This window comes from Colius striatus, chromosome 12, assembly GCF_028858725.1.
Source record: "Colius striatus isolate bColStr4 chromosome 12, bColStr4.1.hap1, whole genome shotgun sequence".
Taxonomy (NCBI): Eukaryota; Metazoa; Chordata; class Aves; order Coliiformes; family Coliidae; genus Colius; species Colius striatus.
Window position 1 is genome coordinate 9509293 of NC_084770.1, and position 11030 is coordinate 9520322.

Genomic DNA, 11030 nt, shown 5'->3' on the forward strand with positions numbered 1-11030 from the left:
CCGCTCCGGTCTCTCAGCAGGACTTACAGATCCCGGTTCCTGGCTGGACCCGGGGCAGTGGCCGCCTCTCCTGTGGGACAGAGGCTCAGTGTCTGAACAGCCATCCCGCCACAGGCTGGTGACCCAGCTGTGAGGGGATGTGGGCCACAGCATCACTGTCCATGTGAGGAAGAAAACAGGAATGTGATGAAATGAACTACTCCAAAAGTTTAACACACTGAGGAGCCCCCATGCTGCTGTCAGCATCCTCATGTGTCTTCAATCATCTTACTACCTGAGGATGTGGCTGGAACGTTTTATTTTGTGACACAAGAGCTGTGGCATTAGGATTTAAAAGTTTAAAGGGATAATGGCTTAAACATGGCATTTGTTTCTGATCCCTGCAAGGTCTCCCTCCTACACCAGCCTCCTCCAACTGGTGAAGATCAGTGAAATGCCATTTCCCTGCACAGCTCCTGTAGCCCTACCAGGGCAAGAAAGTGCTTTGCTGCACACACTACACCGATCGTGATCCCACCACAGTAAGTGTAGAACATTTCCTGCAGACTTACAGTATTCTATGTCCACATCATTATCCATGTCAATGAAAGCAGGAGAAGATGGAGGTACCACCAGCCAAAGCCACAACATGGGTTTGCTGGCATGGCTCAGACAACAGGGAAAACCCATACATCCCATCCCATCCCATCGAGCTGGAAAGACCTCCAGGCTCCTGGAGCAAACTGTTTAACTTCAACATGGTTCCTTTGCATTCCCACCCTCAAAGTGCCACAGCCTCAGAGGAGGGGCAGACCCTGTATGCTGCACCCTCCCATCCTGCTTGGAAAGGTCACACAGCTGGGAAGGAACAAAAGCCCCAAAGCATGTATTTTGATTTCATTTTTAATGAGTTGCATTGATGCTATTCAAGCAGAGTTGTTGTGGTGCCTGGTGAACACCTACCGGGGCAGAGCCGGTGCCAGCGGGCACTCAGCACACACAGAAGCGGTGAGCGGGATGTCAGGCGGAGCCTGCTGTCTCTTGGTGTTTGGGGAACTGCCTCAGGAGGAGAGGACAAGGGAACAGCCCCATCTCTTCTATCTACTTATGAGTACTCTCGGAGCTGACTACTTGGGAGTGCAGGACTGGCCTCACACTAGAGGGCAGGTGCAGACACTGGGCATGGAGCAATACTGAGTTTCTGGACATTTTTAGAATTTAAATACAAAGGACCAGATCTGATTTCTAGCAAGGAGATCTGCTGACTTGGCAGCAACATATGCCTATAGTCCTGCACCATTCAAGACCTGCAGTTTCAGTTCACAGGCTGCAGGTCCAACCCACCACGTCTGAGCATTGCCACTGAGAAGGCAGTGCCTGTGATGTAACTCAGACACCACAGACTCCCAGCAGGCCCAGAACCATCAAGGCAGAAATGGGTTACAAACCTGGAGCTGTGTGATGCAAGGGTTTTCCTGAGGACTAATACTTGCACATTGCATCTCATTCCCTTTCTCACCCCTGTACTGGAAGACTCACAGCGACAGCAGAGCTTCCCATCTACACTTCAGCATTTCTTTTCTTCACCCATTAGCTCTGAACCAGTCAGTTGCTCTGCAAAAGTCAGAGCGGGACAACAAAGCGGGCAGAGTGATAGAGGAGCAACAGCAAGGAGTAACTCAGGGCTGGCAAACTACTGTTAGCTAAAGGATTATTACCTTTCTCTGTTACACAGAGACATTCTAATGGATAATAAAGAAATCTACAAAGTTCATCGCTGGTCTGGTGCTGTGTCACTGCATGCTGGGACTTACATCTCAGAAGGGCAGTTAACTTGATCCGTGGGCATCATTTTCTCGGTGTCAATCTTGTAGGACTGGAGGACGCTCTTCAGGTGCTCCACGGTTTCTGGGTGCATCTCGGGAGCTCTTGAAATAATCCAGGCGTAGTCAACGTGGAACAGCCAGAGGATGTTGGTGCAGGAGTAAACCAGGGAGTAGTTTTCGTAGTCGGTGGAGATGACCCAGTAAGGGGCAGAAGGCATGACTAGGAGATAAGAAGGGCGCTGTGAACATCATGGGTAACCAACTCTGGACTACACCTTGTGTTCTCACTTGTGCTGCTCCTGAGCCACTTAATTGTGGTCAGTCTTGGAAACTGTAATTTATAAAAGCCTATCAAGACTCCTTGTTCTACCCAGGGGTGGTCGAGAAAGCCACAAAGCCCTGACTAGGAAGGTCCTGCTGGAAAGTTAACACTATGACCTGAATAGCTCAGCTGGGCTGACAACCAGCCCAACTCGTATCCAGGTGAGGATGCTTGCTGGCAGGAAGGGCTGGGGACTGACACTAGTGATCTGAGGAGCATGAACCACCACCACCCTCCCTCCCTCCCTCCCCACCACGCAGCCAGCTGGAGCCCAGGCAGTGGGAATCAGTGTGGCCAGAGCCAGGCAAAGTCAGGCTGCTGTGCCCAAAGCATGTGCTCTGGTGAAGGACAGCCACTCCAGCTTCAAACCCTCAGGCAGAAAGCAGAGGTGAGCCCATCAGGTGCGCGAGTGCCCTGGGATTTATTTCTGATGCACTTGGGAGTGCCAGGGGCTGTTGTCTGGGGCTTGCATCTGGTGATGATGGCTGGGGCTGCAGAAGCTGTGGGTGAAATGGCAACAGGTGATGCCTTAGCAGCACATAATTAAGTTGGTAGTGCTCATGAACAGTAATTGTATCTCCTTTGCAAGTACCTCTGTTCCACCCATGTCTCTAAAAGCCATTTACGTGTGAGTGCTTTGAAATAGCCAAGGAAAAGGTGTGAGGGAGCAAGATGAAAAGGGAGCCAAGGGGAGACCCTGCTCGCCTTCTGAGTGTCACTGCAGACAGAGGAAAGTGCTGTGCAACGTGGATAAAATGCACTGTGCCTCAGCAGGCCCCCATTGTGTGTTACATTGGCAAAGGGAAGGAAAAGCAAACAAAACCATGCTATTAATGGTTATTAAAAGGTACTTGTAAGCAGAGGCAGAATGGGCTGGTAGCTATACTGCTCTGTTCAGATAAACAAGCTTCTTCCTGGCCCTTGCGGCAGCTGTGGGGCTGCATCCCCTGCTCCCTACCTCCCTGTGCCCATCTGTGAAACAACCCAGATGTGTCTTGCTTTGAGATCAGATGGTGAAGAGTGCTCTACCACTGCAGGGGCTGCTGCTGTAAATGATGTATAAATACCACCAAACCACTGCCAGCATCTGTCCTAACCCTTTGCTATTGCCCCGTCCTGCTGCACTAAAGTCAGCAAGGCAGCTTTGCATCTTGCTTTGCTACTTCTGCAGCCCTGATGACATGACAGAGGTGCCTGCTGAGGCTGCTGAGGCCCCTGGGAAGCTGTGGGGCTACGAGTCCCCCAGCCACATACTTACACCAGTTAAAGCGGACGCCCAGCTTGGCCGGCTGCTTTACATCCATGTGCATGATTTCTCCTTCGACTTCATTAACTTTGCCATTGGAGCTAAGGGGAGAAAGACAAGACAGAAAGTAAAATCAGGAGAGTTTGAAATTACTTTTTTTCCTCACTAAATCAGCCCTCCTGACACATCCAGCTGCCAAGAGGTGGATGAAACATGTACCAGGTAACCTCAGCATCACCAGGGGATGGCTCACCCCTGGTGAGTGCTTCAGCACACCAGGTCCTAGGCCAGGTGAAGCAGGGTAAATGCTATCCCCATTAAACCACCCCATGCCTCAGAGTGTCTCTCTCCAAGTGCCCCTGTCAGCACAGTGCTCCTCAGTGCCATGGGGACAGTGACAGAGAAGAGGGAAAGGAAGACCCCTCTGTGCAAGACAAGCTGATTCCCGCGCTGATCTTGGATGTGTCGGGAGCTGCTCAACACCTGCTGGCTGTCGAGGGCATATGCTGACCTCTGTTTAATCACCTGCATTTTTTCCAGGTCATGGCACACTCCTCCCCATACGAATTACCTGTCCCTGCTTGGTGAGCCAGGGTTTGTTTCACTGCAGGTTCAGAGCACTGCCCTGCTGGCAGCAAGTCCCACGACTCAGGCTGCCTGTCTTATAATTGCAGTTTTCCCTGGATGCCTCACGACCTGGACGCTGCCTGTGAGGCAAGAAAGTTTTGCTCTTCCCCATGAAACAGGAACACTCAAGGAGGCAGAAACTAATGCTGCCAGCAGCAGAAGCCAAGGGGCTGACGCTGGAGCCATGCCCAGAGCACACCTGACCCAAAATATTCCTGACATTTCAGGGTCCTGAGCTCCTGAAGTGGTGACACCAATGGTCTGATTAATCACTCACAGATGAAGGCAGGCACAATAAATGGCCAGCTGTTTGCCAGGCGCTGCCCTGGCCGTGGAGCTGCAGGGACAGTGAACAGCCTGGATGCTGCTCTGCCCACACAAGGGATGTGTTGCTGCATTGTTGTTATTGTGAGGTAGAACAAAGCCCTCATGCCATGCCAGGGAGCGCAGGGACAGCACTGTGCTCGCCACTCGCTCCCTCTCATTCATTCAGCAGCAGCGCCCCATGGCAGCCAGGGCTGGTGATGGGAGCAGATTCATTAATATCTGCACCTGTCCATACAGAAAGCCAGGAGGGCTTAGGAAAATTGCAGACTATCAAGTATAATAGAGAGAACAACTAGTGCGTTACTTTGCTTGCTGATTTAAACTGGCAACAACTGCAGATCCCCTTACACAGCAGTTACTGCCAGTGCAAGGTAAATGCTCCAGAAAGAGGCTGGCAAATATTTGTGTAAGTAAAAGTGACCCATGTGCTTCACACTCTCTGCCTCTTTTCCTTGGGTCGCTTTTCTCCACACCACAGAGAAGCACAAGGCACAGGCACCTCCCAGCACACAGGAGCAGAAGGTGGGAGCTGCTATCCCATACCCAGCCTCAGGAGTCCCCCCAGAACAGGACCTGGAGTATCGGGCTTCTCAGCTATCACTGAGGATCACAAACCACTTGGCAGGAGAGCCAGAGTATTTCACATAGAGTCACCATGTACATTTGAGATATATTCTCACTACTCACCTTGCAGAATGAGACAGACATCTGGTGAGCCCCAGAGAAGCACCAGTAGCAAGCCAAGACCCACAAGTCTGCAAAGCCCATTATCCCAGCAGAGCTATTGCAAGCAGAGTGCCTTCCCCAGCACCCCCAGACATGGAAACAGGCGATTTTGAGAAAAATTCCCCCCCCAGGATGGCAAGAGAGGTGACAGGAATGCCACCACTGCAGCGAGCACACGGCCTGATAGCAAACACTTACAGCAGCTCCTTGTTGATCACCTTGAACTTCCCGTTCTCCTTCAATGAGTAATTTGCCTGGACGCATCTTCCTTTCTCGAAACTTGAGGGCAGCTTCTCTATCTCGTACCATTTCCCCAAATACTGAGAGAAGAAAGTCCAGAGAGACGCTTTTAGTGGAAGGGCTGAGGCAGAGAAGCCTGGCTCATTTGCTAGCTTGGTCCATTTGAGCATCCAGCTCCGTGGTGCAGGAGGCTGCAGGGGGTTGGTGGGGACACAGACCCGCACTGGCAGCTCTGGCACAAGGCATGGAGACAGACCTGCCACCTCCATGCCCCAGGCAGCTTGCCCTCAGTCCCATGCCCCCTTGGCTACCCACCATGAGATTTTCAGAAAGCTTTTCACACCTTGTTGATATCGAAGTCTTCTTGGACTGGTGGATCTGGACATGGTCCCATGTGAAACATCTGGCCTTTCCCAAAGCTGAGGAGGCTGAGCAGGACCGAGAACTGCACTGCTGTGCCCAGCATGGCTGCACAGGTGTGCAGGTGGGAAATGGACCTGGGGAGGAGGAACATAGCTGAGCTGGGGCCTCCCTGGGGCAGAACTTTTTTTTGTGAAATACAGCGAGAAGGACAGGACATCTGCAGCAGTGCACCTCAGGGGCACAGCAAGAAGGAAAGGATCATACGAAGAGCATGAAAACACTGTGCCAAGCAAGTCCCCAGCCCAAAATGCTCTCAGTCCCTACCTGTGCTCCAGCATTCCCCAGCAGCTCTGCAGTAAGCAAGGCAATGCCTGGTGAGAGCACTTGTACCCATCACCCACACCTGACACAGAGCAAGATGCAGGGGTGATAAAGACCACAGGACACACAGGAGCATTGTCATCTGTCCAAAGCTGAGGAAAGGGAAAATGCAGAGAGGTTTGCTGTAAAATGCTAGAGCACAAGGACATGGGAGCAAGAAGTGTACACATGCAGGAGCCTGCATGGAGAGGGAGACATCCCCCATGTGTACCAGGGCTGTGGAGCCCTGTAAAGTGGTGGGCGAGACAGTGTAGCTGCCTCCTGACGGGGTCCCCACGTGCCAGGATGTACACAGCACTGCAGGGTGGGGAAGCTAGTCCAGACTCAAATAAAACATTAACCAACCCCCAAAAGCACACTGCGAGGAGGGAAAGGACATATTTTCCTGTGGGGCAGAGGCAGGAGCTGTGCTGCTCACCCCAAGCAGCCCATGGAGCCAGGATGCTGCCCACAGCCCTGCACTGCTTCCCTGGCCAGAAGTTCCTCTGCAGGAGTGGTGGTGGCATTTTGCCCCAGTTTAAAAGAAAAGCCCATTCTGTGTCCAGCCCAGGGTATGAGCCCCACTGTGGACACACACATTTTGAGTCTCTCAATTCAGAATCATACCTTGGTTGACGAGGTGCAGTGATGCTCTGTGGAGGACCAGGGCTGCGAGGAACAGCTCTGTGGTGAGCTCTCTGCCTCCTCGTTTTATAAGCGTGCTGGGATCATCATTATTCAGCTGCAGCACAAGCCACTCCCTGGTCCTCGACGTGTTTTGTTTTGTTGGCAGGCCAGTCAGCTGCCTTAGATCTGCAGCTGGTATGAAGCTGGAGACGGGCTGCAACTTGGCTGCTCACGCAGGCAAACAAAGGCACCCCACACGTCTGGGTACCACTCCACAGCTGCAGAGCTCTTTGCCTTTCTGCTGCTCACAAGAGCTTCAGCCCCTGGTGCAAGCGGCAGAGGAAGGGGCAAAGTGCCACAGCCTTTGAGAGGGACTGGGGATGGCTGCAGCTCCTGTCCTGCTCCCTCTGCCCAGCAGCAACCATTGCTGTGCTCATGGGAGCATGGGCAGCCTCTGCCACCGGAGCCCTGGAGACTCTTACAGGCCACTGCAATGTCCTCATTCCCTTCTGAGTCCCTCACAGGAGACCTCAGGCAGGATTAAGTATCAGGAGGCATCCTAGGCTCCTCTGGGGAGATGCAAGACCTCTCAGCAATTTTTCCTGTAGACTTTTACACCTCACTACAAGGAAAGAAGCTGGTGCAATTACTTCTGTGCTGACCTGGCAGTTTTTCCAACAGGTGCCCAGCAAATGGCTTTGACAGCAGAGCAGCCATCTGTGAAGGCAGCTTGTCCCAAGAGTTATGCAAGGAGAATTGAGTAACAGACAGGATGCTCTCTGTGTTTAATTACATTTTCTTTTAATCTAATCTCTCTGTGGAGACTTTCTCTCTAGGTGTGCTTTTACATGCTGCACTACGTAGTCATACATACACACACACACCCTTGAGTCCCTGGCTACCCAAATGCCACCCAAGAGCCAAAATAGCTCAGTCCTATCCCTTACTGGGCCGTGCTCTGAGGTGTGCCCTGAAACATAGCCATGGACAAGGTGCTCTCAGGACCTGGTTGGCCACATGGCTCAGCACGGTGCATCCAGGGCAGACCTATCAGCACCTGTCCCTGATGGGCTGCCTGTGTGAGAGATGTCCTGCAGAGCCTCTGCAAGTCATATATTCATCTATACATCTTGTGACAGAATTAGGTTAGAAATCAGAAAAAACCCAGGCAGATGTCCTGAGATGAAGGACATAAGTGGTCCCATGCTGGGATATGCTGCCATGCCGTGGTGCAGGTCCACTCCTACAGCAGACCAGCAAGCTTGGTTTTTCCTCATGAGCTTGACTGCCTGCACCCTGCAGAGCAACCAGAGGAGAAAGCAGTGCAGAATGGCCAGCCTTGGCCACAGCAGAGCATTTGCCCGGTGTAGGTGAGGACAAGCCTCTGGAGGAGTGTCTGTGTGTGTATCCACATCTGCACGTAGAGCACTGTCTTATGGGATGGAGCAGGGACTCCCTGACTGTGGCAGCTGTGTTTTACCCCTGTAAGGAGTGGTTCTGGCGAAGCCTTTTGTCCTGCTGCAGCCCAAGAAACTCCTGCTTGCTTTGGCGTCTGGGCACTGCCAGCACCCAAGGGTTGCCCTGTACCCCAGTGCTGGCCCTGCCAGAGACATGCCTAGGTGCCTAGGCACTGCAGTTTTTGCTCCCAGCACCCTGCAGCCAAAATCACACCAGAGCAGAAAGGCATCGAGACAGCCATACTCCACAAAACCTACTGCAGAGGTGTGCATTCACAGGAGTGTGGCCAGGAGACAATGAGGAGCCAGGAGCCACCAAAAGCTGACAATCCTTGAGCCCCAGCCAGAGCAAGGATGACAAGTGGAGTGGGCTTTGCTGTAGCCACCAGCTTCCTCACAGCCAGCACCAACAACAGTGGAAGGAAACCTAAGTCTTGGTAGGAGCCACGGTGGTCCCACCTCCAGGCAAAGGCAGCACTTTCAGAAGCTCAGGGGCTGCAGTGCTCCTCTGACAGCTGGTGCCAGCCAAGGGGTATCCTGTGGGTGCCAAGGCACTGCACACCTTGAAGCACAGATGATGGGAGCTGACAGCCAAGCTCGCTGCTGGGACCTGTCTCCTCGAAAGCACTTGCTACGCCTTACCTGGGGGCACATTTCTGAGCTCTGCCTTGACAACAGCAGGAAGCATCCACATACTTGCTGCTCCTGTGTTGGAATGGAGCAAGCTAAGGCTCCTGCAGCTGAGTCCTTGCTTGGGACCACCAAGCCAGGATGTGTTCAGCAGCTGCCCCATTCCCAACACCTCCAGGACCCTCCTGACATCCCACCTCCAGCGCTCCCTGGCACCGCTGGCCCACACCGGCCAGAGCCTTGCTCCATGGATGCCTGTTGTCAGCCTAGAGCACGACCAGGCTCGTGAGCCCAGCCTCCTTCAGTGCCCAGCAGAGCAAGAGGTCAGGGGAAAGCATAACCTTATAATTGCATCTAATTGTGGGGTGGGGAGAAGTCGACTCCACCTGGTAAGCAGTTCATACCCTGGAGCAGAGGAGAGGAGGCACATCAAAGGGCAGGAAGCTGGAGCAGGGGAGGGAGGACAGGAAGGAGGAGAGCTGGGGGGAAACCAGGGCAAAAGGGGGGGCACCAGCCACCCTTGGAATGCTTCAAGTAAGAATGAAGCTTCCCCCGTGTTTCTGGGCCATGAGGCAGCTGCGGGGCAGTGTGGGGTGTGTGCAGGGCGCGTGCAGGGCGAAGGAACGCGGGGCCCGAGGCCCAGGCAGCACTGCCTGCCAGGCTGAGCAGTGGCCAGACATGGCAGGCAGGAGGCAAACAATTGTGGGGTCAGGAGGCAGGAGCTGCATAGCACGGCCAGGGCACAGGGCCACGCGTGAGGCGGCGCTGGGCACACACTGGGCATGGCGGAAGGCAGCGCTATGCTCTGGGCACATGGGCATGAGCTCCATCGGCCGGGATCATCTCATGTCAGTCAGTTGTCCATTCCAGAGACAAGGCTCCTCTGGCTCTGGGGAGAGGAGTCAGCAACACTGCCAGCAAAGAAAAACCCAGTTGTTGAGTAAGCTGGAGCTGCAGATAAAGTCCATCCAGCTGTGGGCTAGGGCAGTGCCACATAAGCCTTGAAGCTCTACCTGCAGCCAGCCTGGCTTAGAGCTGAAGTGAGATCGTCCCACGGCACACCCCAGGCCACCCTGAAATCAGCTCCTGACATCTATGTAACAGAGAATCTTTAGCCAGCCAGGCTTGGTGGTGAGCTGGCTCCCCAAAGAAAGGCTGTCCTATCACACTGTGTCCCTCAGCTGCAATTTCAGTAGCCCCCAATAGTTCCACACCTACCATGGGATGGGAGAGCAGGCAGAATGACACTGTCCTCTCAACCCTGTGACGAGATCCTTGATGTTACTGAAGGCAGACAAGAAGCTGCCCAAGTTCTTGCCAGGAGGAAAAAGCCTCAAATGGAGACACTGCAGGGACCAGGAGTTCTGGGCAGACCTTTTATGGGCCACCACTTGCTCCAGAGCTGGGAGTCAGTAGCCCAGGGCCCTGTGCCTATCCTCGTGAGGAAGCTTTAATCTCCAGATGATGTCTGAGCAACCCAAACACACGAGGGCTGGAGAGCTGCCATTGTCACAGCTATTTTGCACCATATTGCATGAACAGATGTTGCCTTCAGGACTGCTGCCTTTGAAGCCCCAGTGACGGAGCCTCTCTGCAAGACCTGTGGTGTCGAGGCATCAGATCTTGAGACTCAGGATATCCTAAGACTCCCACCATGGAGATGCTGCTGTTTGCATGGGTAGCTCTTCTGTACACAAGAGGTGCCTTCTCTCCTTTCTCCATCTTTCTCCTACAAGTTAATTTTTGTTGTTTATCTCCCTCCTCTAAAGCAAATGGGGCTTTGGGCTGGCCAGACACGTTGCCACATGTATACAGAAACAAAAATGAACTTGCAGGAGACAAGACAGAGAAAGGGAAGGCAGGTGGGAATTTTCCTCTGTCTCTAGGAGTGGCAAGAAAGTGCTTTGAAGTCTGTTCATGCAAAATGGTGTAAGATTTCAACTTACTGTTATGACACCAAAAGAAGTAAACAGACTGGAAGTGTGAACTGGCCTCTGGGATACAGGGACTCAGTCCAAGGTAAGTGCACGGAAGATGTCATGATTCATGTGTATACAATGAGTGAGTAGCTGTTCACCCTGGAAACTATCCAATTATGTATTCAAAACACAAGAAACCAGAAAGAGAGATTTAAGAAGCTAGAAAAGAAAAAAGGATATTATTGTTTAAGGGACAAACCCTGTTGCGCAGGACCAGCTGCAGTGCTGGCTGGGCTCTGAGGAGGACTCCCCGACCCACTGGGCGCTGCTGCTGAGGTCCCAGTCTCTGGAGAGAGGAGACAAGAGGGATTCCTATTTTTC

General features: G+C 52.9%; 1 protein-coding gene across 1 annotated transcript; it reads right to left on the reverse strand.

The window, feature by feature from the left end:
• Positions 1–868: 868 nt before the first annotated feature.
• APOD (apolipoprotein D) lies at positions 869–6775 on the reverse strand. Its single transcript, XM_010197327.2, has 5 exons — positions 6644–6775; positions 5637–5790; positions 5252–5373; positions 3386–3474; positions 869–2025 (listed from the first exon to the last, which is right to left on the reverse strand). Exons 2-5 carry the CDS (start codon positions 5757–5759, stop codon positions 1790–1792), a joined length of 570 nt encoding a protein of 189 aa, XP_010195629.2. The 5' UTR covers positions 5760–5790; positions 6644–6775; the 3' UTR covers positions 869–1789.
• Positions 6776–11030: the final 4255 nt, after the last annotated feature.

Excerpts from the sequence above, each read along its gene's own strand:
- APOD (XM_010197327.2), bottom strand. The coding sequence starts at position 5,759 with ATGCTGGGCACAGCAGTGCAGTTCTCGGTCCTGCTCAGCCTCCTCAGC. Across the intron at positions 5,374-5,636 it reads AAGACTTCGATATCAACAAG|TATTTGGGGAAATGGTACGA; the intron begins GTGTGAAAAGCT and ends TTCTTCTCTCAG. Across the intron at positions 3,475-5,251 it reads GTGATCAACAAGGAGCTGCT|CTCCAATGGCAAAGTTAATG; the intron begins GTAAGTGTTTGC and ends TTCTCCCCTTAG.